This window comes from Panicum virgatum, chromosome 3K (genome assembly GCF_016808335.1).
Source record: "Panicum virgatum strain AP13 chromosome 3K, P.virgatum_v5, whole genome shotgun sequence".
NCBI classification, from domain to species: Eukaryota; Viridiplantae; Streptophyta; class Magnoliopsida; order Poales; family Poaceae; genus Panicum; species Panicum virgatum.
In genome coordinates, this window is record NC_053138.1 from 61,150,734 (window position 1) to 61,178,671 (window position 27,938).

General features: G+C 46.0%; 3 protein-coding genes across 5 annotated transcripts; 2 read left to right on the forward strand and 1 right to left on the reverse strand.

Moving 5' to 3' along the window:
* Positions 1-590: 590 nt before the first annotated feature.
* LOC120700070 (zinc finger MYM-type protein 1-like) lies at positions 591-2,016 on the reverse strand. Its single transcript, XM_039984230.1, has 2 exons — positions 1,299-2,016; positions 591-1,217 (listed from the first exon to the last, which is right to left on the reverse strand). The coding sequence occupies exons 1-2, from the start codon at positions 1,955-1,957 to the stop codon at positions 776-778; spliced, it is 1,101 nt and encodes a 366-aa protein (XP_039840164.1). The 5' UTR covers positions 1,958-2,016; the 3' UTR covers positions 591-775.
* Positions 2,017-4,094: 2,078 nt separating this feature from the next.
* On the forward strand, positions 4,095-5,771 carry LOC120700071. 2 transcript variants are annotated; one of them, XM_039984232.1, is made up of 3 exons: positions 4,095-4,412; positions 4,636-4,726; positions 5,222-5,771. In XM_039984232.1, the coding sequence occupies exons 1-3, from the start codon at positions 4,158-4,160 to the stop codon at positions 5,494-5,496; spliced, it is 621 nt and encodes a 206-aa protein (XP_039840166.1). In that variant the 5' UTR covers positions 4,095-4,157; the 3' UTR covers positions 5,497-5,771. The 2 variants fall into 2 exon arrangements, with proteins under 2 accessions (XP_039840166.1, XP_039840167.1); XM_039984233.1 differs by having other exon boundaries at positions 4,100-4,412; positions 4,666-4,726.
* Positions 5,772-18,637: 12,866 nt separating this feature from the next.
* Positions 18,638-20,185, forward strand: LOC120700072. 2 transcript variants are annotated; one of them, XM_039984234.1, is made up of 3 exons: positions 18,638-18,909; positions 19,044-19,140; positions 19,637-20,185. In XM_039984234.1, the coding sequence occupies exons 1-3, from the start codon at positions 18,658-18,660 to the stop codon at positions 19,918-19,920; spliced, it is 633 nt and encodes a 210-aa protein (XP_039840168.1). In that variant the 5' UTR covers positions 18,638-18,657; the 3' UTR covers positions 19,921-20,185. The 2 variants fall into 2 exon arrangements, with proteins under 2 accessions (XP_039840168.1, XP_039840169.1); XM_039984235.1 differs by having other exon boundaries at positions 19,074-19,140.
* Positions 20,186-27,938: the final 7,753 nt, after the last annotated feature.

Sequence of the window (27,938 nt, forward strand, 5' to 3'; positions counted from 1 at the left end):
ATGTGTTCATATTAGTCTTGACCATAATTTCAGCAACTTTTCCAAGTTCAGTACATCCAAGGAATTCTGGAGTTCTTCTAGCACGGTTGACGAAGGATTTAAGTTCATTTGGCAAAACAGTAAGGTCACCAATATCAAAATCCTCAGCATAAATTTCAGCAAGTCTCACAAATTTATCCACATCGAAATTAGAGAAGGACTTCCGTGGGTTAAAACAAGCCATACATACTAATAACTCTGAACTAGTTTCACTAAACCGATGATTCAGCTCGGTCAAGATGGCATCAATGGCGACAAGAAAAATCTCGACATGATAGTAATGCATGTTTGTTACCTTTTGCTTTCTACGTCTAGATGTCCCTCTAACATTTATTTCATCATCCATATCTGACACTTCAATCTCATTCCTCTCACAGAAAGTTTTCACTTTTTTGAGTAATGGTTCCCATCCATTTTCCCTCATATCCTGCAAGCCATCTTTCACATCCATTATCAAATGCATTGCTTCAACTATGTCTTGATCTTTCCTTTGCAAAGCACGTGACAAAATATCTGTCATGCTCAATAATTCTATCATCAAATGCAAGATGAACACAAAATCAAAGCTCTCCATTTTTCCAATTAAACCTAAAGCTCCACCATTACATGCTGGTTTAATAGAATCTTTCTTCACTATCTCAAGGACATCTATGATAGCCTCCCACATCACCAAAATGCGAAGCAAAGTTTTAAGATGTGAACCCCATCTAGTATCTCCAGGCCTAGCTAGGCTAATTTACTGGTTTAAACCTCTTCCGGTCATAATCTCACCATTCTCAATCTTTTCTAGCAACACATCATGATGCTTTGCAAGTAAAGCATCCTTTCTCATACAAGATGCACCCACATTGTTGACTATTAAAGGAACATAGTTAAAGAAATCTGCAATATCTGCACTAGATGTTGAAACAGTAACAACCACTAGTTGCAATTGATGGGCAAAACAATGCACATAGAAAGCATAAGGATTCTCATCACGAATCAACTTCTGCACCCCATTAAATTCACCTCTCATATTAGAAGCTCCATCATACCCTTGCCCACGAAGCATAGAGATTGACAAATTATGACTTGAAAGCATACGGACCAAAGCTTCTTTCAATGCAATAGCTGTGCAACTCTGAACATGCTGAAGTCCAAGAAATCTCTCCATCACTTTCCCTTCATCATTCACAAACCTGCATGTCAAATTTTAGTATGTGTTAGTATAATTGTAGAAATAGAGGTAAAAACTTAGACACAAAAATGCAACTACTGACCTTAGAATCACTGCCATTTGCTCCTTTATTGATACATCTCGAGACTCATCAATAAGCACTGAGAATTTTTTACCCCGAATCTCATCCATGATGACACTCGTGACTTCTTCTGCACAAGCTTTTGTAAGATCCTTCTGTATATCAGGAGATAACATTTGACAATTTTTAGAACCTTTTTCATATGCCTCCTTCACTATCTCAACCTTATCTTTGTACCAATCAATCATTTCTCTGTATGTACCCTTGTTAAGGGAAGTAGAAGACTCATCATGTCCACGGAAAGCATCCCCTTGCATTATGAGAAATCTTGCAACACCTAAGGAAGCTGTCAATCGAATCTCATAACGTTTTTCTTCCTCCTTGCTAATTTGAACTAATTTTCTACCCACATTTGTCTTTTGGTTCATAAAGTCTTCACACTTTAGCCTAGCTTCTACATGAGTCTTGCAAACATTGTGGTTATTAAAAGTATCCTTAGCTTTTTTCCAATTCACATAACCTTGATGTGCAAAGACCGAACTACCAAACTTTTCAGGCTTTGCCGAATTAAAGAAAAGATAGCAATACAAGCAATAAGCTGCATCCTTGTACTCACTATACTCTAGCCAATCAAACTCATCATACCAAGTCTTCTGAAAAGATCTAAATTCACCACTCATCCATTTACGAGGAAATATGATATCACGAGGTTGAGTTGGTCCATTCAAAGCATATGCCCTCTTTAATTGATCTCTAATTTTAGGTTGATAATCATCAATAGGTTTGCGCTTTCCAGGGTCCCCAATTAAGTCCGATTGACTAAACTCTGCTCTAGGTTTCTTTGACTGAGATGTGCCCTCATTAGTATGTGGAGTTGAAGCACTTGAACTTGAAAAGTATGTGTGTATGGTTCTTTTCGACATTCTAAAATCTGTCATACCAATCAAATATGTTGAATTATTGAAAATGAAAATTGAATCATAAACTCACGGATAATGAGACAAAAAGCTAAGTAAAAAAATAAATTAAATTGTTCACTTCACCTAATTGATTGGCCTCTGGTCAGGTGCATGGTGCCCTGCAAGCTGCAACACTGCAGGTCTGCAGCCGCGCAGCGCTCGTCCGTGCAGGCGTGCGACGGCCGCACAGCCGCACTAGCGCAGCGCTCGCCGCACCTGGCCGCGGGGCGCGGGCCACCTGCCGCTCGCCGCGCCTGGCCAGCTCCCAGCTGGTCTGCCGCTTGCCGCGCGCGGCGCCTGGCCCTAGCCCGCCTGGCGGCTGGCGCCTAGCTTCTCTGCAGCTCTGCTCACCCCATCGCGGCCTCGCCGGCTCGCCGCGCCCGTGTGTGCCTGCCGACGCCGACGCGCGACGCCCCCGGCCAGTGGTCGCGCTCGCGCGAAGTGCGCCGCCGCCGCCCCTGGGAGCCCCCGATGCACGATGGATGGGATTGGGATTGGATTAGGGTTGACCGGTTTACTATTTGTGCGGTTGGGCCTTGGGCTACAAATTTTCATGGGCCGCCATGTTACATTTCGGCCCAACTCGTGAGCAATGAGCAACCCAACGCCTGGTCGTCTTCAACCTCCGTCTAGCCCCTCCTTCACTTGTATCTAGCACCAAAAATCCATGGAGGGGCTCTAGGGGGGCTCTATGGCTCCGGTGGGAGTAGGGGAGGCTCGAGCCCCCCTGACCCACCGCTGCCTTCGCCCCTGCTCTCTCATATCCTCTTGGTCGATTCTCCTCCACCGTCTCCCTGCTCCCTACTAATGCCCTAACTCCTAGCCACTCCTCATCTTCTCTCTCTCATATCCTCTTGGTCGATTCTCCTCCACCGCCTCCCTGCTCCCTACTAACGGGCCTCCACTCCTCTCCGAGCTTTGGCGAGCGGCGCTGCAGGCACGGCCGGCGAGCGGCGCAACAGGCGCAGCCGGCGGGTGCGACGGGGACAGCAGGCTCGGTCGGCGGGCGCGGCGTCCGTAGGTGCGGGCAGCGGTGGTAGGCTAGAGGCACGTCAGGCGGGAGGCGCAGTGGATGGCGCTAGCGGGCGCGGCGTCGGGAGGCGCGAGCGGCGGCCAGCAGGTGCGGGTGGCGGCCAACAGGCATGGCGCTGAGGGCAGGGCCAGGCGGCGGCTGGGTGGCGTCTGGAGTGGCGGCAGCGACAGCCGGCAGGGCGAATGGCGGATGACACGGGCACGACGGAGTCCCTGTGCTTCTAAACGAAATGTGTTCCTGGGCTTGTGCTTGGGCAAAGGATGCGACACGACGAGCAGCACGGCACGACCCGTTAGTCTGGTTGTGCCAGGTCTGGCCCGATCAGATAGTGCACGGGCTAGCCCAGGCTCGGGTTGGGCTGAGTCGGACCTCCTACAAACGAGGGCAAAGATGGGAAGAACCTCCCTCCAAAACTCCAAACCCGCTATGCTCCAGTACGTTTTAGCGAGCCGAGCCATGTTGTTTCCCGTATTATTAACAGGCCGGGCCAATAGTAGGGTTCCATATTAGTAACGGGCCTGACGAGCCTCACAATCGATTCTCCCGAGTGGCCGACAGAATACATAGTACTCTACTCATACAAGGCAATTATGTCGTGTTGATACGGACAAAGTTGATATAAGTATCAGATACGTATTGGTGTCCGTGTGTTAATTTGTATATATCTATGTGATCAAGTCGTGGGCGGAGGAGATGGTTCGCCGCCTATGTTATTGATAGATGGATACCCCGTATACGAGCCCGATCATTCCCTCTTCGTGATTTGATCATGTAGATTGAATATATAATAATTATACTAACTTTATCCACGGCAACCTCATAACTGCAAGTCAAAAAGAAAAAAAGCCATCGGCGGCGACGGCGCAAACTAAAAAGCCATGGGCGGCGATGGCGCCCGTGCGCCGCCGGATCGAGATCGACTGGCAGGAGGTTTTCACCAGCGCCCGCTCGTCCCCCGACCGCGAGGCCAACGTCTTCTTCGCGTCCCCGACCGCGAGGCCCGAGAAGCGGCGTGGGCCCCCCTACCCCACCAGGAGGCTCTGGGGCCTGCGCGGGAAGCTCGAGCAGCGGCGCCGCGAGTGCTGCCCCGGCGTGGTCGCGGGTGACGGGGCGCCCGGCCGGGTGACGCGCGCTGCCGCGAAGGTACGTGCGCCTGCCGCCCGCTCATGTGTTTTCGTGTGTGGTTGAATCGAGCTGGGGTGTTTGATTATGAATCGATTAGCTTTGCGGAGGTGCTTTTGTGGGAGTTCAGTGCGCATAATGTTCCTCAGGTGTGCGCGTGGGTTTCGTCCCCCCTCCCTTTTTTTTGAGCTGCATTGTTCCATTATTCAGGGAAATCTGAGCCCATTCTTCGTGCTGTCTGTAGGCTGATGATGTCGGGGAATGCCTGTTTCAGGGAGATGAGCGCGAAGGGGAAGGTACCTCTGCATCCGCTGCAAAGAAATCACGCAAGCTTGGTATGAGTTTCACATCTGGGGCCTGTTTGTATGATTGGTTTCCAAGACGGGTCAAATTCACTGATGAGCAGACACACCTTCCTCTGATTTATCAGTTTTTGTCCCCTTTCTATCTTTTGATCCTTGCCAGCAACTAAACCAACAAAAAAGCAACACCAAGATAAGATTTGATCCAACTCCAATTTCGCTTATGCGTAGTCATGGATCTAGCTTTTATCAGAGCTTCAATTTGGTCATCCATCCACTACAACAGATTCATTTTTAGTGACAAAAATATAATTTAATAACCTCATTTTCTGCCTTTTCATGTCACTTATCCTTAACAAGCAGCTTCCTGAGATGTGTAAACGGGATAATATCATTTTGCACAATATAAACTGAATGACAACTCTGAAAATAAATTGCAGCATATATGGACTTAATAGAGAAAGTAAAGAGGTATTTGTTCTGCTGCAGTGTCCACTAGGACTAACTGTGCTCATTTACTGTTTGTAGATATTGAGAAAGAAGATGCACTTCTCCACATGCTTGGTGAAGTCAACAAATCACTTCAAGCATCTTTGAAGTCTGGTGAACCTGTACAGGTGCCAGAAAGCACCTCCCCTGAAGAAATCTTTGAGGCGCTGAGAGGGATACCCAGATTGGCCCGTGCCGACCTGCTGCAAGCCTATAGTGTGCTTATTCGGGATGATCGTCAGTTCAGATCTCTTATGGCACTCCCCAAAAACATGTTGAAGGAATGGGTGCTCATGGAAATTGGAAGCACATGAGGCTTATTGAGACAACATGCTAGTGATAGCCGATTGGGATCTCTTAGCCTTCTAATGGAACTCGGGAACAAGTGAGACTTGTTGAGTTTGCCCTGCATACCATGCATATTAATGTAATGGTGTTTCTAGGGAACTTGTTTCAGTGGTTCTTTCCTAGTTGTATGTTACTAGTTGTGCAACGTCTAACTCTAATGTCGTTAGCTACTGCGGATTCTCCACAAGTGTAATGTTGATTATTCGTGAGAATGTGTGGAAACATCCTTTATTCTCTTCAATTACAATGGTGTTTATTTTGTGGGAACATGCAGAGGTGGGGGGCAGAGGAGGGTGTTCTTGGGGTAGGACCACTTGATGGCGGCTGAATGTGTTGGTGATAATTAACTGTGTAAGAAATATGAGAAGAAATCTAGATATTGATGCTACATCGATCCCTACTGTAAAAATTTTTGATAAGTTTTAAGAACTAAATCTGTCAAAACATGAGGAAGGAATGGCTGCTCATGGAAATTGGAAACACATGAGGCTTCGAGACAGCATGTCAGAGATAGCTAATTGAGATCTCTTAGCCTCTTCTAATGGAACTCGACAACAAGTTTCGTTGCACCATGTTTAAGGTTTTCTAATGATGATGTACTCACCTAGTATGGTTTCTCCTAAACTATGTATTTGTTTACATGTTTGAAGCTAACAGTAGAGCATGCTTACTTAAATACGCTTCTCCGTTTATTTGGAGAAATCAACAAATCATTTCAAGCTCCTCTAAAGTCAGCTGAATCTCTCTACAAGTGCCCAACCAAGGAAGCTTGCCTTGAATAAAATTTTAAGCGCCTCAAATAAAGTGATACCTAGGTTGGTCCATCTTGATCAGCTATGCTCCTATAGCTAGTATGTCAGAAAGCCCAGCGATCACCGGCTGCTGCCTGGCGACCACCACGAACTGCCCGGCGACCACACGCAACGATCCGGCGACCACGTGCATGTGCCCGACGACCACACACAACGATCCGGCGACCACACAATGGTTGGAGTCTAGCCTACAGCTCGCTCTCTTCCTCACGCCACACACTCGCGCTGCACGGAGGTTGAAGAAGATGAACAGTGCACTTGCACAACAATGGAGACGAACGCCCCGGGCACCACACGGCCTGTATTGATAAAATGGACTGACTCAACCTAGAACACAAGGATTACAAGACCATATATAGACCTAGACACCACAGCTCCCACGCCACCACACTCCGGCGAGTACTGCGCCCACATACGCACGTTCCTGGCGACCCGGCCTTCTCCACGTTCTGAGCAACGAACTCCACGCAAGACCCAGCCTCCATCCTCATCCGCTAGCCAAGTGGTGCCCATCACGTTGCCGCCGCGATCCTCCTTGACTCTGTCACAGCCCAGAAGAAAAAAAAGAAAAGAAAATAAAAATCCAAAGCCGGGCCCACCTGTCAGCCTCTCCCTCTCCTCTCTCTGATTTCCTCCGCGCGCCGCGCGCACGCGTCGCCGCCGCCGGTCAACCCTGGCTTCCGTGCCATGTGCCGGCCATCCTCGCGAGCCGTGCCGCCCCTTCACTCTTCCCCTCGCCCTCTCCTTATCCGCGCTCGGCCGGCCTCGCTCCCCGCCCCAAACCCTAGCCCTTCCCCTCCACCACCGGCGCCGCCCCGAGCTATGCTCGCCGCCCGCCGCCGTGATTCGCCGCCCTCGGTGAGCCCCTCGCCGATTCCACGCGGGAGCAGCTCCCTCTCACCCTCCTCCTCCGATTTTGGCCCTCATCCGGCCCTCACCTGCCGCGGGTCAAGGCCCCTGGTCGGCCTTGACTCGGGCTGGTGGGCCGCTGGCCAGCGGGCCCCACTCGTAAGCGCCTACGTGTGTGGGATCCGGGTGCACCTAGCGATTTAGCTAGGGTTTTCTTAGGGTTTATATTTCTGCAATCTTGCAAAATCCATAGAAATTCATGTATAGCTCCAAAAATTGTGAAACTTATTTTGTTGGATTCCTCTAGCTTAGATCTACTCAACAAAAATATTGTTTTGTATGTTACCTTTCTGTAGATTTATTTATAGTTTTATCTTGCAAAAGTGAGTTTAATGCTTAGTTATTTGTGTACTGCTCGAAAAATGCCAAACCAAATTTTTTTAGACTCCTTGTGAGGTGTAGTTTTCAGTGGTGCAACTTGTTCACATGGTTCCTTGCTGTTTATCAAAGTTTTAGTTTGTTTTCTTATACTTTGTCTGAAAACGGTTTATTATAGAACTTCTTGTTGGAAAGTGATACAATGGCAAAACTAGTTTTGTTAGCTTTGTTTTCATTCCTGGTATCCATGATAATTTTCTTGGATTTGTTTAGTTCAGTTTGATTTCCTTTTCTGATTTACCTTGTTTAGAGTGGCTGAAAACTCACATATTTATGGTTAATTATAGGAAAATGTCTTTGCTGCAAAACCAATTTTCATGAGTTCCTTGTTTGCTTCTATGCATGCTCAAATTATTTCATGATTTATTCTTGTTTTTTAGTTCATTTCTTAATTCTTGCATCGCATTCATGCATTATAGTGACCGAACCGTCGGAGGTCGAACCCGAAGAGCCCACCGAGTCCGTCGAGCTTGAACCCGGGATCCCATTCGTGGTCGAGCCGGAAGTTAACCAAGGCAAGCAGCTAAGCATATTCCTTGCACCTATTTAATTTGATTTAGTTTAGCTATCTCACCGGGTAAGGTATGGTTATATATATTATGTGTGTATTGCATGCTTGTACCTACTTTGATGCATTATCCTTCCTTGAAATGTTCAACATGTCCTTGCCACACATTAGTCAGTTACTCACTTAAACTTGACTAGAAGCTTAGCCCTGCTTAGAATAATAAATTGCTTGCGAGAAAGGAATGGTTTGGAGTATCACACTTACCTGATTATCCTTGATCGCACTTGAGCAACTGGGGCAAGTAGAGTTTGGTAGTACCAAGATTCGAGCGGAATGGTAGGGCCTAGAGAATGAAGTCACATGGGCATAGTCCGCTTGGATCGATTAAGGACCGAGTGGATGCCATCGGCCTTGAGAACCTTTCTGTGCTACCACATATCCAATATAATGGAACGGATGAGCCAATTACCTTCTTTGACTTGATCATTGATGTGCAGTCCTAGATACGTGGCTACGGGCTATGCAGAGAGGCTTAGTGTGTCCCCAGGCGGACCTATGTGTAGGAAAGTTTAGAGATGTCCTTGGTGAAACTAAGTCTCTACTCGTAATCTAGGTGTGAGGTTCAATGATCGAGCCTTGTTGGGAACGGTTGACGTGATCGGTTGGGTGAGTCGCATGGTCCTCGCGTCGTGTGGGTAAAGTAGTACACCCTTGCAAGGTTATAATCAATTCGAATTGCCGTGATCTCGGATATGAGTAAGCTCTTGGTTCGCCGAATTCCTCTTAGAGAGTTTCGGTATTGTTGGATTTGGATTCATGTCTTGTCAATGATCTGTTGAGTATTATGTTACTCTCTTAATCAACTAAAAGTGTTTGGGGTGGGCAAGAGTAATTAATTCTGATAGGTGATAGTGTAGAGAGCCAATGCTTATGCAATAATTACTTAACCTTAAAGCTTTTACTTGAGCCAATGCATGATCCTTGCTTATTTAATCGCGTAAGTCTTGCGGAGTACCTTTGTACTCAGGGTGCTTTCTAAACCTAGTTGCAGGTGAGCCGGAAGTGGTGTTCGGCCACTTCTACCCCGCTGATCCAAACGCGGGGGAGGAGTAGGTCGTTGTGGCTGTGGTGAAGTCCTTGAGCAAGGCATCATCATCTTAAGTATGTTTTATCATAGCTGAACTCCGTGAGAGTATGTAAATGCAATAAACTTTATGTTTCTGTTTAATATGACTTTCGTGAGCCCAAGTCTTATAAGTGAAGCTTGAAACCCACCTATATTGAACTTGTAATATTAAGTGTGTAAAACTGCTCTTTGTGGATTCTTGGTGATGTATTCGATTGTAAACGGTATGTGCATATGTTGATTCTGGGCGTATGTTGGAGCACATACCGGGACTACCGGATTTGATATTATTTTGGATGAATGACGTGTCGGTTATTCGTGTCTCTAGATGTGGGATAGCACGTGGCTCGCTCTCCGGCAAGCACGTGTTAACTCTCATCTGGATGATAATGACCGGCGGTTCGTTTAAAATAGTATCAAATTGGGCGGTTCTCACAGATTCGGTCCTCCTTGGTTGCAACAGACAGGCGAGCACGCGCCGCACACGAGCTCGCCGCACCCTGAAACACGGCCACACCGGCAACCAACCTGATGCGCCTTCGTTCATGGAAAGTAGAGGCAAGAAAGAGGGAGAAGAAGGGGAAAGAAAGGAGGGAGGAAGAAGAAAGGGGGGGCTGGAGGAAGAAGAAGGGAGATGAGCCCCCCCAAAGGTCAAATCGTCGATCCGCCACTGGCTGGACCCAAACACAAGCACGAACTTGTGCACTAGCGAGCACCCTAACTACGGACTCGATCGATCCTACAGACCTAACAGACTCGAACGCGAACGCCTCCTGCGCACACACGCGATATTTCCGGCACGGACCCGACACACACACACGCCACAGCCACACAATGGCGTGGTTTATTCCAACATAGTATGCTTACCCTATTCAGATCCCTAATGGCGTTCCGGAAGAGCATGAAGAAGGAATCAAGAAATGGTTGCTCGCTCTCATGGAAATCGGAGGCAAATGAGGCTTGTAGTGTAGAGGTTGGTCCACCCAGCCTAGGACATCTGGTACGGTTTATTTCTCCTCAACCATATTATCATGGTGGCCAAGCTGGAGATCGCGGAGCAAGCTGACGATGAGCGGAAAGATAAAGGCGTGCGGCGAGAAGACCTGCTACCCGAAGCTCGCCGCGCACGGCGGCCAGCTGTTCGCGTCGACGGGCGACACCATCTCTGTGTTCAGCGGTGCCGACCACGTACGCGCTGATGTCCACGCCGCCGTGCAGCAACGGCGGCGCGGCGCCATCGGCGGCAACCGCCTCTTCGCCCTGCACAGCACGGAGAACGTGTTCGACATCTGCTGGGAGACGCCGCGGCCGCCGATCATCTGACTGCCAAACGATTAGTCTTTTCACCCTTGCATTGCATCACTAGAAAGGGAATTACTAACACAGGTCTCGACAGAGAAAAAACACACACTGTAACTTGCTCGTCATATCAGTGGAGCACCGTCATTTTCGACAAACACCTTCTCTTCTGCTCCCTATTCCTTCTGATGTTCATAATCACCCGGCAAAGATCGCTGCTGAGGTCAGGGTGCTGCCGATCCCCAACACTGCAACACATCAGCGGGCAATCATGGGTTGCGTTCTGTCGAGGTCATTGCGTGCGTTCCTGATCTTTCTATAGTGTAAAATTGTAAAGATATCAGCGCCAAAGAGCTTTTATGCACTGATTCGGAAGGCCTCATGAGGCCCTAATCATACTACATTATTAACCATGATCAACTTAACACTCAACATGTTTTCCTAAAAAAAAGGAACAGAGAAATCGGCTCCCCAAACGCCATGGTTTTCATAAGTACAAATTTAAAAGCATGCACACATCTCACAACATTTCCAAAGCCTAAGTAGGAACTTGTAAAAGCACATCTCTACCATTATTAAAAATTTAGTGTCTGCGTCAACACCATATGGCTCTGTCGGTAGAGCTAGGGGAGGTTTGTCTGCAAGGACGGCAACAGGGGCCCCCGTCCTAGTACAACAAACTGTGGAAAAAATTAGCCCCGTACCCAACCCTGTCGGGGTATTCGTGTGGCAGCAGAAGAAATTCCATAGACCGCAAAATCTTGATGAACATTGTAGTACATATGCACCATGCCTGTACATGATTCAATGAGAAAGTAAAAGATCCGTAATTCCAATTTTTATGAACTTAACTACAAAAGCAACAGTGAAATAATTACATGCTTGTGTCAACGCACGGGCCTTTACCTAGTATATGTGTAATGTAGTAGTAACCACGGACTTTCCAGCTTTATTTACCTTCATGAAAATTTGCCTGGATATGGGGTATTTGTGTTCATTCCAGCTTCACTCGAAATTTACTTTTTTAAAAAAATTGAGCACCACACACACACACACACACACACATTATTTGTAGCTTTAAAATAATTTTCATTAAGGTAAATAAAGCCACAATTCTCTCGGAGCAATTTTTTTGACAAGTTTATCATCACTAGATCACGCGTTCTTACTAGTGGTAGAGTCCACTGGGACACAAGTAGAAAATTCCAATCCATAAAAAGTGTCCGGATCCAAACAATCTCTATCATTATCAACTTTAGCTTAGTGATGATTAGATGCGGGTTTTCTAGCTTTTATGGAACATAGAGCTATGAATTATCCCCCCTTTTGTGTAATAAAGCAGACCATCACAACCATTTTAATAAATTGAAACCAACACAACATTTTTTATAAAATTGAGCCACTACATATCTATCATGTATTAAAAGCTTTCTATTGCAATGCATCACCTGTTTTTGTTGAAACACACCACATCTCCTCCGCCCCCTCCCTCCCCCCCCCCCCCCCCGCGCGCAACAAACATAATAAGCTAATGAAACACCCTACTTGATCCTCACCTCACACCATCAGTGACACCTCTATCGCCACGACATGTCCATCTACTTGTCAGGAGAAAATAAGATTCTAAAAAAATACAAGACTATTAATATATTTGTTGGGCTATTTATTAGGGTGGGTAAGGCCCACCGGCCCACCCTTTGGATCCGCCCCCGCCTGTTGCTCCTATATATCTCGCCCAACCCTACCCTCACACCTACCTCCTGCGCCGCCGCCACCATCCTCTCAACCCCTCCGCCCCACCTAAATCCGTGCTTCATCCATTGCCACTTCGGTGTCGCTGCCTGCATCACTTCTATCCACCCCTTTTCCCCATCCCTCTTTTCGTTAGCACCTAATCCGAAGACTAGATCTGACGAATCTCCCACCCCATCCCCTGCAAGGTCAGGTATAAAGTCAATCCCGAACCCCTCGATATCATTACATTGCCAGTGATCTTCCAAGAAGATGCCGATCGGTGCCCGTTTGAGGAGTATCATTGACCTTTATGGTGGTAAGTTTGTGTGTAGCTAATCTTTTTTTATTATCAATGCGACGATAATAGATTTGGAATATGGATCCATGTAAAATGTTTAGGGAGCAAAAACTATTTGCTCTGATTCCCAAACACTCAAGGCCCTATTTGGAACAGGTAGTAGGCATAAGATTTATGCTATTTTTGTAAGATTGTAGTTTCTAAGAATTTTTCACCTAAATGGTCATCTTTGATTCATTAATAAAAAGGAAAGGAGTAGTTTTCTTAATACTCTGTAGCCCAATTCGAGAAAAAAAAAATAAAAAAGTGGTCATAGCACTTGGAAAGAATAAAAAAATGATGTAGGCTATGAAGAGATATTAAATACCCCGCCTGAACAAGTGTGAGGAACTAGGATTTGAACTCTGTTCCACTTGCTCTTCCCTGAAGACACTAGCCAATTTCACTATGGAAGCTTATCCACAATTGGAAAGAATACAGGTAGTAGAACCTGCTGCTCACACATCTTGCTTTGTGTTTCATGTGGTGACCATGGATCTTGATAGAAGTACTATTTGTATAGTAAACTTTGTCACCATGTGGTCATTTGCCATGCTTTGTGGATGGGTACACGAAGTTGCAAGTGAGACATGCAAAATTTAGAGATGGATTATAGCATGTTGGCACTTGTCCTTGCTTTGGAGTCTTTATATTGCCCATATCCTAGAGCATATACGGAGATAAAATTACTGAACTTTGCTCCCAGTAAGAAAATGAATTGAAATTCAAATGATGGGAAGCAGAAGTTTGCAAGTTTGATTTCTGATTCCCATGTATATCTACCAAAGTCCTTTCCTTCTTATTCCCATGCCTTCAGCTATAGAGTTCAAGAAGAATTGCATCTCGAAACATTTGTTTGTTTCTATCATATGTTTTTTTGATGTCGTGCATTAGCTAGATTGTTGAATATGATTATTTTATTTCATCTATCGTGTGTACTTTCTGATGTGTGCCTCTTTTGTATGTAGACCCCAGAACACTTCAGGCTTCCCCAGAGTCACCTAAAATGGAGGACACCGAATCATTCCAAAATCATTTAAATTCAGCTGAATCTCGCCTGCTAGAAGCTCCGAAGGAAGCCACCCCTAGAGAAATCTTTGAGGCCCTCAAAGAGATTCCTGGCTTGGCACGAGCTGATCTGCTGAGGGCCTATAGTCTACTTATCCGTAGCGATCGCCTCTTCAGAGCACTTATGGCACTTCCAATGGACATGAGGATGGAATGGCTGCTCATAGAAGTCTGGCCCATGAAGCTGATGTATTTTGCTGCACAAAACAATACCAGCAACATGCTTCATAACGTTAGTGTTGAATAAGGTTGGTTACTCTTAGGGGTTGAGGGTGTTTAAGGTTTTGTAATGTACTCATTTATTATGGTTTCTCTTGAACTATGTTGTTTGTTTGAATATCTGAAGCTAGCTGCTAGCAGAGTAGTAGTAAAACATATTTACTTAAATACACTTCTACATTTAGTTGGAGAAATCACCACAAGCATCCTTGAAGTCGATTAGTTGAATCTCTCTACAGGTGCCCAAAGAGCCTCAAAGTGATAACTAGATTGGTTCATGTTGATCTGCTATGCGCCTATAGTATGCTTACCCATGATGATCGCAGTTAAAATTCCTAATGGCGCTATGGAGAACACGAGGAAGTAATCAAGAAATGGTTGAGGTTTTTAGAGATTTGTCGACCCAGTTCACGGATCCAGTACGGAATCTACTAACCATATTGCCATTTATTTTTTTTAGAACATGAACTTTATTCTTATGAAGTGCTGTATTTTAGTGAAGCTAGTGTCTTCTTCTGCAGTATATCCACAATTTAACTTTGCATCGTCCAATATGAAAGCTTTTTTTAAAAAAGAAAAAGAAAAATCAATGCCTCGGTCCCAAACTTTAAGCAAGATTTGTAGCAAAATTTGCCGTGAAGAGCAAAGACCTACCTAGCTCTTCTTCATAGCAAGTAACCATGCATCATAGCTAGTTAAGCCTTCTTCATTCTTCCCCTCCGGTCCATCAGTTGGACACATGTTACAGCCTTACAGGCAGTAGACCTGAAGTCTTTTGGCCCGTGGACAGAAGGTTTTACAAGAATTGCTCCAACTTTCTCCAATGATATCTCTTCTGCATCTGCAACAGGCGAGGGCAAAGATTGCAAGAACGAAACCTCCCTCCAAAGCTCCAGATCGCCATGGTCATATAGAAGAGTTAGTTTCCCAAATCGAAAAGTACGTTTTAGCGGGCCGGGCCAAGTTGTTTTCCGTATTATTAGCAGGTCCCACCAAATTGTTTTTCATACTATTAACAGGCCATGCCAAGTTGTTTTGGAGGCTTTTTGCCCTGGCAGCGCGCCGTGGCGGCAATTCGGTCCCCCAAAATCTCTCTTCCTCCCCTCATCCGCACCCACCAATCCTATATATCTTCCGAAAGATTTTTTCTTCCTAATCTTCCAGTGTTTAAGATTCGTGCAAACAAACACAGCCCTTGGATCTACTCAAACTCTAGCTTGGTTTCTCTCTCTTTCCAACCTTCTCTCCTCCCGCACCGCCGCCATCTGCTTCGCCTCCGCTCCCTATGCCGCGCCATGCTCCGCTGCTGTGTTGCCACCGCCGCCCGCTCCTCCATCGCCTGCACCGGCGCCACGCCTTGCGGCTGCACCGCCGCCGCTCCCTGCGCGGTGCCACGCCCTGCGCCGCTGCTGCTACGGGCTCCACCGCCGCGCCGCGCGGGTCGTCCGCGCCACACACCGCTGCTGCTCGGGGCTCCGATGCCGCGCCGCGCGGGTCGTCCGCGCCACGCCCTGCTGCTGCTACCGGCTCCGCTGCGAGTCGTTCACACCCCGCGGCGCCGGCGCCGGAGAAGAAGATCGGCAAAATTGTTAAGATTCAACATTTTTAAAACATTAGTTCAACATTTTTAAAGTAGTAATTCAACATTTTAAAACTGTTGATTCAACAATTTCGACATGCTAGTTCAACATTTTTTTCAGTAAAATGTTGAATTGACCAGTAGCTGGATTTTAATGGGCTTTATAGATGAGTTGACCATCTTTCACAAGATATATAACATATATAGAGCCCCCCTCCGCACCTCGCTCGCGGAGGCAGCTGAACGGCGACGACGATGGGGAAGCGAATCGAGATAGTCTGGGTGGAGCTGTTCGCCTCCCCAGACAGCGCCAATGCCTTCTACTCCTGGTTGGCGGCGGACGCGGAGGGGACGCCAAGCCGCGTTGGAGGGTTTCGAGCCCACGCCGCCTTCCCAGGGTTGAAGGTCTTCCGCCCCGCAGCAACCCGCTATCGCGCGGTGCCCGAGGCCGCCGCGCGCCGGCCTTTGGTCGACGCGGCCGCCAAGGTTCGCTCCTGTTGGTCATGTATATCTATTTTTTCCTGGTTTCTCCTAAACTATGTTATTTGTTTACATATCTGAAGCTAGCTAGCTGGATAGCAGAGTATGTAATAATAGAACATATTTACTTAAATACACTTCTACATTTACTTGGAGAAATCAAGAAAGAATTTCATGCTTACTTGAAGTCGATAAGTTGAATATCTCTACAAGTGCGCAAGGAAGTCTCCACTGAAGAAATTTTTTGAGAGCCTCAAAGTGATAACTATATTGATTCACGTTCATGTGCTACGTGCCTATAGTATGCTTTTTTTTTTTTTTTTGACCAGGCCTATAGTATGCTTACCCGTGATGAACGCGGTTCAGATCCCTAATGGCGCTATGGAGAACACGAGGATGGAATCAAGAAATGGTTGAGGCTTTTAGAGATTTGTCCACCAGCGTACTAGCATCCAGTACGGATTCTACTCAACCATATTGCGATTTATTTTTTTTAGAACATGATGAACTTTATTCCTGTGAAGTGCTGTATTTTTGTGAAGCATAGTGTCTTCTGCGGGGTATATCCATAGTTTTGCATCGTCCAGTAGCACAGCTTTTTTTTAAAAAAAAAAATCAATGCCTCGTTCCCACGTACTCCCTCCGTCCCTAATTAAACGTCGTTGTAGCTACCGTGGAGAGCAAAGACCTACCTAGATCTTCTGCAAACCAACAACACTTACCGGCCGGATGTTGTGAGCCATGCATCATAGCTAGTCAAGCCTCCTTCATTCTTCCTCTCCAGTCCATCTGTTGGAACATCTAGCAGACCTGAAAATCGTTTGGCACATATGTAGACACAGAAGGTGTTATATAGTTCTACTAAAAAAAAGGTGTTATATAGTGATGGCAGCCATCTAAGATTTGTATGGGATTGTGGATAATGAGTTCAAGATCAGTGTTTAATAGCAGTTGACCGATACAAGAAAAGGGTCAAGCAGATGGCACATGGCCGTCTGAGTTCGGACTGACAAGAATTTCTCCAACTTTCTCCAATGGTATCTTCTTCAGGATCAGCGACAGACGAGTATAGATGGCCATAAGGCCCGAGGTCCAACAGCCCGACCCGAGACCTAAGTTTTTGGCCTGTGCTCCGATACCCGAGTTTTTGGTCTGGCTCAAGCACGGCACAACCCGGTGTGGCTTGCCGTGCTTGGGCCGTCGGTGCGGCACAGCGGGCAACATCGCCCGGCCCAATATTTAAACTCAGTCCATTAACAACCCGTATAATACTCCACTCTCATAGTCTCAATGGCCCACCAAATATCATCTCCAATCACCCTAACTCCTAGCCACTCCTCATCTTCTCTCTCATATCCTCTTGGTCGATTCTCCTCCACCGTCTCCCTGCTCCCTACTAACGGGCCTCCACTCCTCTCCGAGCTTGGCGAGCGGCGCTGCAGGCACGGCCGGCGGGCGGCTCAACAGGCGCGGCCGGTGGGTGCGACGGGACAACAAGCTCGGCCGGCAGGTGCGGCGTCCGCAGGCACGGGCAGCGGTGGCAGGCTAGAGGCACGTCAGGCGGGAGGCGCAGCGGATGGCGCTGGCGGGCACGGCGTCGGGAGGCGCGAGCGGCGGCCCGCAGGTGCGGGTGGCGGCCAACAGGCACGGCGCTGAGGGCATGGCCAGGCGGCGGCTGGGTGGCGTGGCGGCGGCAACAGCCACGGTAGCCGGCAGGGCGGGTGGCAGACGACACAGGCACGACGGAGTCCCTGTGCTTCTAAAGCCGGCACGACACGAAATGCGTTCATGGGCTTGTGCTTGGGCCGAGGATGCGGCACGACGGGCAGCATGGCACGACCCGTTAGTCTAGTCGTGCCAGGTCTGGCCCGATCAGATAGTGCATGAGCCAGCCCAGGCTCGGGCTGGGCTGGGTCGGACCGCCCGAATGGCCATCTATAGAAACGAGGGCAAAGATTGGAAGAACCTCCCTCCAAATCTCCAGACCCGCCATGGTCCAGTACGTTTTAGCGAGCCGGGCCATGTTGTTTCCCATATTATTAACAGGCCGGGCCAAGTAGGGTTTCGTATTAGTAACGGGCCTGACGAGCCTCACGATCGATTCTCCAAAGCGGCCGACAGCATGCATAGTACTCATACTCAGGGGCGGATACAGGAGGGGGGCTAGGGGGGCTCAAGCCCCCCCTAAGCTCCCCTAATTACACGTAAAATACTGTAGCAAGACCTCTAAATCACCATTAAATCTTCACACAAATCAACATTTCTATTGTTTCAGCCCCCCCTTGCCTCCAATTCTGTATCCGCCACTGCTCATACTAGGCAATTATGTCGCGCGTTGCTATGGACAAAATTGATATAAGTATCAGATATGTAATGGTGTCCGTATGTTAATTTGTAGGGATCTACGTGATCAAGTCGCGGCCAGAGGAGATGGTCCGACGCATGTGCTATTGATAAGTGGGCTTTAGTTCATCCCATATACGAGCCGGACCTTCCCCGCGTTGTTTTATTGATAGATGGGCTTTAGTCCGTCCCGTATACGAGTCAGACCATTCTCTCAGTTCACGATTCGATAATGTAGATTGGACACCAATATGCATCTGATATTTATACCAACTTTATCCGTGACAACGCACGGCATAACTGCCAAGTCAAAAAAAAAAAAGCCATGGGCGGCGATGACGCCCGTGCGCCGCCGGATCGAGATCGACTGCCAGGAGGTTTTCACCGGCCCCTCCTCCCCCGACCGCAAGGCCAGCGTCTTCTTCGCGTCCCCGACCGCGAGGCCCGAGAAGCGGCATGGGGCCCTCTACCCCACCCGGAGGCTCTGGGGCCTGCGCGGGAAGCTCGAGCAGCGGCGCCGCGAGCGCTGCCCCGGCGCGGTCGCGGGCGACGGGGCGCCCCGCCGGGTGACGCGCGCGGCCGCGAAGGTACGTGCGCTTGCCGCCCGCTCATGTGTTTTCGTGTGTGGTTGAATCGAGCTGGAGTGTTTGATTACGAATCGATTAGCTTTGCGGAGGTGGTTTTGTGAGAAATCTGAGCCTACTCTTCATGCTGTCTTTAGGCTGATGATGTCGGCGAATGCCTGTTTCAGGGAGATGAGCGCGAAGGGGAATGGGAAGGTACCTCTGCATCCGCTGCAAAGAAATCACGCAAGCTTGGTATGAGTTTCACATCTGCGGCCTGTTTGTATGATTGGTTTCCAAGACGGGTCAAATTCACTGATGAGCAGACACACCTTCCTCTGATTTATCGGCTTTTTGTCCCCTTTCTATCTTTTGATCCTTGGCAGCAGCTAAACAAACAAAAAAGCAACACCAAGATAAGATTTGATCCAACTCCAATTTCACTTCTGCGTAGTCATGGATCTAGCTTTTATCAGAGCTTCAATTTGGTCGTCCATCCACTACAACAGATTCATTTTTAGTGACAAAAATATAATTTAATAACCTCATTTTCTGTCTTTTCATGTCACTTATCCCTAACAAGCAGCTTCCTGAGATGTGTAAACGGGATAATATCATTTTGCACAATATAAACTGAATTACACCTCTGAAAATAAATTGCAGCATATATGGACTTAATAGAGAAAGTAAAGAGGTATTTGTTCTGCTGCAGTGTCCACTAGGACTAACTGTGCTCATTTACTGTTTGTAGATATTGAGAAAGAAGATGCACTTCTCCACATGCTTGGTGAAGTCAACAAATCACTTCAAGCATCTTTGAAGTCTGGTGAACCTGTACAGGTGCCAGAAGGCACCTCCCCTGAAGAAATCTTTGAAGCGCTCAGAGGATACCCAGATTGGCCTGTGCCGACCTGCTGCGAGCCTATAGTATGCTTATCCGGGATGATCGCCGGTTCAGATCTCTTATGGCACTCCCCAAAAACATGTGGAAGGAATGGCTGCTTATGGAAATTGGAAGCACATGAGGCTTATTGAGACAGCATGCTAGTGATAGCCGATTGGGATCTCTTAGCCTTCTAATGGAACTCGAGAACAAGTGAGACTTGTTGAGTTTGCCCTGCATACCATGCATATTAATGTAATGGTGTTTCTAGGGAACTTGTTTCAGTGGTTCTTTCCTAGTTGTATGTTACTAGTTGTGCAACGTCTAACTCTAATGTCGTTAGCTACTGCGGATTCTCCACAAGTGTAATGTTGATTATTCGTGAGAATGTGTGGAAACATCCTTTATTCTCTTCAATTACAGTGGTGTTTATTTTGTGGGAACATGCAGGGGTGGGGGGCAGAGGAGGGTGTTCTTGGGGTAGGACCACTTGATGGCGGCTGAATGTGTTGGTGATAATTAACTGTGTAAGAAATATGAGAAGAAGAAATCTAGATATTGATGCTACATCGATCCCTACTGTAAAAAATTTGATAAGTTTTAAGAACTAAATAAATCTGTCAAAACATGAGGAAGGAATGGCTGCTCATGGAAATTGGAAACACATGAGGCTTCGAGACAGCATGTCAGAGATAGCTAATTGAGATCTCTTAGCCTCTTCTAATGGAACTCGACAACAAGTTTCGTTGCACCATGTTTAAGGTTTTCTAATGATGATGTACTCACCTAGTATGGTTTCTCCTAAACTATGTATTTGTTTACATGTTTGAAGCTAACAGTAGAGCATGCTTACTTAAATACGCTTCTCCGTTTATTTGGAGAAATCAACAAATCATTTCAAGCTCCTCTAAAGTCAGCTGAATCTCTCTACAAGTGCCCAACCAAGGAAGCTTGCCTTGAATAAAATTTTAAGCGCCTCAAATAAAGTGATACCTAGGTTGGTCCATCTTGATCAGCTATGCTCCTATAGCTAGTATGTCAGAAAGCCCAGCGATCACCGGCTCCTGCCTGGCGACCACCACGAACTGCCCGGCGACCACACGCAACGATCCGGCGACCACGTGCATGTGCCCGACGACCACACACAACGATCCGGCGACCACGTGCAGGTGGCCGGCACACTCGCGCTGCAGGGAGGTCGAAGAAGATGAACAGCCACTACTACAAAAACGTTGATTTGTCCCGGTTGAGAAACCCCTGTTGTCCCGGTTTCTAAATCGGGAACGCAAGTCCGGAACAAAAGGGGTGCCCTTTTGTCTCGGGTCTGGCAACCGGGACAAAAAGGGTGCGCCAGACAACGTGGCTGGCGCACACTTTTGTCCCGGTTGGTGTCCCTTTTTTTTTCCTGTTTTCCTTTTTTCAATTTTTTTACTATTTCAATTATACTTTTGCATTTCAATTAAACTTATGTATTGGAATTCAGTGTGTATGATCTTCACTAATATATACATATATATATAGTTACTTATATAATATTTGTCCTAGATAGTTTTCATATATAAATTAATTCACTTACACACACATCTATATATGTGAATTCCTTTACATATGAAAATGTCTAGGACCAATATTATATAAATATAATATATATATATATATACACACACATATATATATTATTGGAGTGCTTATATATATAATACATACATACGAATAAATAGAAATTTAATACATACACACATATATATTTACATACATATATTCATTCTTAATTACATATATACGCGTATATTATCATATTTGTTGCGATTGTCAATATTAGATAGTCCATCATAGTAGAATTCGCCTTTTGGATCGAGGACTTGCTCAACAATAAATCAGGACAATTGTTCTTGAATCGCCATAATCTTTTCGTCTGGTATGAGTTTATCGCGCATCTCCTCGACCTATGGAAAAAGGGGATAATTAATTTCGACTAATTAAAATATGAGTTCAAATATTAACAAGTTTTTTACTTACTTCCTCCTCCCAATCTGTCTAGCCCTTTGGAGGACCTACCAGACCATGGATGTTCTCGCATATATAGTATGCGCATAAATTAGTGCCTTGTTTCTGCCTCGTACACTTTAAGAGAGAAGAAATTATCAGGTATTTACATGAATATATAATAAAACTAATGAATCGTGCAACGAATCATCCAAGTGCGTACCGCAAAATCTGTCTTGATCTTCAATTCCTTGTCAAATTTGCCTGGATGATTTCTAGCGAATTCTTTCCAAATCCTGTGCATGATTAGAACAATTATAGTCAAGTAACAAAGTGATTCAAATTATCTGTCATCGACGGAGTAGTGGTAGAATTACTTTTTCATCATGTTAAGAAGATTTTCGTATTGTTCTGGAGGTCTCCTCAATGAGTCCATAACCACGAGTAGGCTCTTCTCGGGAATTATGACAATTAGGACCCAGTGTTCACTACAAGATTATACGCAGGCAGTTCTTGGTAGTTAAGGTTTAAACAATTCGATTACAGAATAGAAAGAGTTAGACGGAAGGAATCACTCACGCAAAGTTGTAAGGAAATAATGTCATTTGCTTGTTGTGATGAACGCTTATGTACTTGAACAAGTTTTGGTATAGCTCATCGGCATTGTCGCGTAGAATCCTCCAATTACAAGTAATTGGGTCGATGAAGCCGAGGTGAGAGTATCCCTTTCTCCTGCAAGTTTGTATCTCCACTCTACATGATACCAAATAAATCAAGAGATTAGTATGTTGAGATCATGCAAAACAATACGTAAGGAGAGTAAAATAGTTACAGAACCCACAAGCCGACCATAGAGATGTCGAGGGCCTCCTGATGGAATAGTCTGTCTGCAAGGACGGCAACAGGGGCCGCCGTCCTAGAACAACAAACCGGGGAAAAAAATTAGCCCCGTACCCAACCCTGTCGTGGTATTTGTGTGGCAGCAGAAGAAATCCCAGAGACCGCAAAATCTTGATGAATATCGCAGTACATATGCACCATGCCTGTACATGATTCAATGAGAAATAGCTAGGAGCAATGAGAAAGTAAAAGATCCATAATTCAAATTTTGATGAACTAACTACAAAAGCAGCAGTGAAATAATTACAAGCCCGTATCATCGCACGGGCCTTTACCTAGTATATGTGTAATGTAGTAGTAACCATGGAGTTTCCAACTTTATTTACCTTCATGAAAATTTGCCTGGATATGGGGTATTTGTGTTCATTCCAGCTTCACTCGAAATTTACTTTTTTAAAAAAATTGAGCACCACACACACACACATTATTTGTAGCTTTAAAAAAATTTCATTAAGGTAAATAAAGCCACAATTTTCTCGGAGCAATTTTGTGACAAGTTTATCATCAGTAGATCGCGCGTTCTTACTAGTAGTAGAGTCCACTGGGACACAAGTAGAAAATTCCAATCCATAAAAAGTGTCCGGATCCAAACAATCTCTATCATTATCAACTTTAGTTAGTGATGGTTAGATGCGGGTTTTCTAGCTTTTATGGAACATAGAGCTATGAATTATCCCCCCTTTTGTGTAATAAAGCATACCATCACAACCATTTTAATAAATTGAAACCAACACAACATTTTTTATAAAAATGAGCCACTACATATCTATCATGTATTAAAAGCTTTCTATTGCTATGCATCACCTGTTTTTGTTGAAACACACCACATCTCCTCCTCCTCCGCCCCCTCCCCCCTCCCCCCCCCCCCCCCCCCCCCCCCGCGCAACAAACATGATAATCTAATGAAACACCCTACTTGATCCTCACCTCACACCATCAGTGACACCTCTATCGCCACAACATGTCCATCTACTTGTCAGGAGAAAATAAGATTCTAAAAAAATACAAGACTATTAATATATTTGTTGGGCTATTTATTAGGGTGGGTAAGGCCCACCGGCCCACCCTTTGGATCCGCCCCCGCCTGTTGCTCCTATATATCTCGCCCAACCCTACCCTCACACCTACCTCCTGCGCCGCCGCCACCATCCTCTCAACCCCCTCCGCCCCACCTAAATCTGTGCTTCATCCATTGCCACTTCGGTGTCGCTGCCTGCATCACTTCTATCCACCCCTTTTCCCTATCCCTCTTTTCGTTAGCACCTGATCCGAAGACTAGATCTGACGAATCTCCCACCCCATCCCCTGAAAGGTCAGGTATAAAGTCAATCCCGAACCCCTCGATATCATTACATTGCCAGTGATCTTCTAAGAAGATGCCGATCGGCTCCCGTTTAAGGAGTATCATTGACCTTTATGGTGGTAAGTTTGTGTGTAGCAAATCTTTTTTTATTATCAATGCGACGATAATAGATTTGGAATATGGATCCATGTAAAATGTTTAGGGGGCAAAAACTATTTGCTCTGATTCCCAAACACTCAAGGCCCTATTTGGAACAGGGAGTAGGCATAAGATTTATGCTATTTTTGTAAGATCCTAGTTTCTAAGAATTTTTCACCTAAATGGTCATCTTTGATTCATTAATAAAAAGGAAAGGAATAGATTTCTTAATACTCTGTAGCCCAATTCAAGAAAAAAATAAAAAAGTGGTCATAGCACTTGGAAAGAATAAAAAAAATGATGTAGTAGGATTTGAACTCTATTCCACTTGCTCTTCCCTAAAGACACTAGCCAATTTCACTATGGAAGCTTATCCACAATTGGAAAGAATACAGGTAGTAGAACCTGCTGCTCACACATCTTGCTTTGTGTTTCATGTGGTGACCATGGATCTTGATAGAAGTACTATTTGTATAGTAAACTTTGTCACCATGTGGTCATTTGCCATGCTTTGTGGATGGGTACACGAAGTTGCAAGTGAGACATGCAAAATTTAGAGATGGATTATAGCATGTTGGCACTTGTCCTTGCTTTGGAGTCTTTATATTGCCCATATCCTAGAGCATATACGGAGATAAAATTACTGAACTTTGCTCCCAGTAAGAAAATGAATTGAAATTCAAATGATGGGAAGCAGAAGTTTGCAAGTTTGATTTCTGATTCCCATGTATATCTACCAAAGTCCTTTCCTTCTTATTCCCATGTCTTCAGCTATAGAGTTCAAGAAGAATTGCATCTCGAAACATTTGTTTGTTTCTATCATATGTTTTTTGATGTCGTGCATTAGCTAGATTGTTGAATATGATTATTTTATTTCATCTATCGTGTGTACTTTCTGATTTGTGCCTCTTTTGTATGTAGACCCCAGAACACATCAGGCTTCCCCAGAGTCACCTAAAATGGAGGACACCGAATCATTCCAAAATCCTTTAAATTCTGCTGAATCTCGCCTACTAGAAGCTCCGAAGGAAGCCACCCCTAGAGAAATCTTTGAGGCGCTCAAAGAGATTCCTGGCTTGGCACGAGCTGATCTGCTGAGGGCCTATAGTCTACTTATCCGTAGCGATCGCCTATTCAGAGCACTTATGGCACTTCCAATGGACATGAGGATGGAATGGCTTCTCATAGAAGTCTTGCCCATGAAGCTAATGTATTTTGCTGCACAAAACAATACCAGCAACATGCTTCATAACGTTAGTGTTGAATAAGGTTGGTTACTCGTAGGGGTTGAGGGTGTTTTAAGGTTTTGTAATGTACTCATCTATTATGGTTTCTCTTGAACTATGTTGTTTGTTTGAATATTTGAAGCTAGCTGCTAGCAGAGTAGTAGTAAAACATATTTACTTAAATACACTTCTACATTACTTGGTGAAATTAAGTCAAGCTTCCTTGAAGTCGATTAGTTGAATCTCTCTACAAGCGCCCAAAGAGCCTCAAAGTGATAACTAGATTGGTTCATGTTGATCTGCTGTGCGCCTATAGTATGTTTACCCATGATGATCGCAGTTCAAATCCCTAATGGCGCTATGGAGAACACGAGGAAGTAATCAAGAAATGGTTGAGGCTTTTAGAGATTTGTCCACCCAGTACAAGCATCCAGTACAGAATCTACTGAACCATATTGCCATTCATTTTTTTTAGAACATGAACTTTATTCTTATGAAGTGCTATATTTTAGTGAAGCTAGTGTCTTCTGCAGTATATCCACAATTTAACTTTGCATCATCCAGTATGAAAGTTTTTTTAAAAAAAAGAAGAAGAATCAATGCCTCGTGCCCACACTTTAAGCAAGATTTGTAGCAAATTTTGCCGTGAAGAGCAAAGACCTAGCTAGCTCTTCTGCAGGTTTCAAACCAACAACACTAACCATGCATGCAGCATAGCTAGTCAAGCCTCCTTCATTCTTCCCCTCCGGTCCATCAGTTGGACACAGGTTACAAGTAGTAGACCTGAAGTCTTTTGGCCCATGGACAGAAGGTTTTATACAGTGACGGCAGCCTTGTAAGATTTGTATGGGATTGTGGATATTAATCCCTCTGTTCGGAATAAGCCACCAGAATGAGTTCAAGATCAGTGTTTAATAGCAGTTGACCCATACAATTTTCCTTTTTAGAAAATAAGAGAAGGGTCAAGCAGATGGCAGTCCGAGTTCTGACGTACATGAATTGCTCCAACTTTCTCCAACGATATCTTCTTCTGCATCTGCGACAGACGAGGGCAAAGATTGCAGGAACGAAACCTCCCTCCAAAGCTCCAGATCGCCATGCTCATATAGAAGAGCAAGTTTTTTTTTGAACATAAAGGCAGGAGCTCTGCCGCACAATTAAGGGCGTGTTTGGCAGAGCTCCAGCTCTGCCAAACCAGCTCTGGAGCTGCTGCTCCACCATAGAGCAGCTCTAGCGCGGAGCTGGGCTCTCATTGTGGAGCTGGAGAAATGTGTTTGGCAAAATAACAGCTCCAGCTCCAGAAACAGAGGTATTGATCAGATTTTCCTTTTTTGCCCTTGGTTTTTTTGTTTGCTGTTTTTTTCTTGTTGCGCCTGTACTAGTGCATGACGCAAGGAGGATGTGTCTTTTTTTTTGCAAATATCAAATAAACATGACATCCATTGGATCACATAATAAATTTGATCATCACAATCCGTTAAACTCACATCAATTGTTCAAACGCTAAGAAGTATAAAATTTCACTATTCCATTACAAGCTAGTTCCAACCAAGAGCGAGTGTTGTGGCAAGTTCATCCCGAAAAGTATCCATACAAGTGGCACTGGCTTTCATAGTAGATGTATCCGATGCGTCTGCTGGAACGGCAAATCATTTGTACCTTTGCAGTATTATAGGCATAAAATTAGGATCACGATCAAACCGAGCAAAGTCTGCATCCCCAATGGCGGCCGCCCCAAGGCCGTCAAGGCCAGCCACGCCCAAGCCGCCATGTCCGGCCACGCCTTCGGAAGTAGGCCCCAGCAGAGACCCGGCCTTCGGAGCAGGAAGGCTCACAGCTTGTCATCATTGCCGAGCCATGTTTCGAACGCGGCAGCTCCCAATTCACAATGCAAGACCCGCCTCCACGCACCAACCACGACGAAAATCTAAATGCGACGCCTTCAGAAAGGCGATGACGCCAATGGCGCCACCGTCACACGTCTGGAGAGGACCGAGCTTTCACCCTTGGATGATAGTGCTAGAGGGGAAAACGACGCCCCCAACAGGTAAAGCGGCGCTCAACTAGCGTCGCCGTCGCCATAGCTTTTGCCCAAAAAACCCTTTAGCACGGGCGTCGGGCCAAGAAGGCAGGCCCCAAGCCAACAACACCGCCATCGCCGTTGTCCCACCACCCCCCACAGAGGTCCCTTCGGAGGGGCGTCGACGCGCCGAGTTTCCCAAATCAGAAAGTACGTTTTAGCGGGCTGGGCCAAGTTGTTTTCTGTATAAGTATTAACAAGGCAGGCTAAATCGTTTTCCGTATTATTAGCAGGCCGGGCCAAATTCCAAGTTGTTTTGGAGGCCTTTTGATTGGCAGCGTGCCGTGGCGGCAAATCTGTAATCCGATCCCCCGAAATCTCTCTTCCTCCGCTCCTCGCTGGCGGAGGTGGCTGAACGGCGGCGGCGATGAGGAAGCGACTCGAGATGGACTGGGCGGAGCTGTTCGCTTGCCACAGCTCCTCCCCCGACCGCGTTGATGCCTTGTACCTGGTCGGCGCCCATTGCTCGGCAAGCGGCGGCCGCGGAGGGGGCCGCTGAGCCGCGGCGGGGGGGTTTCGAGCCCACGCTGCCTTCCT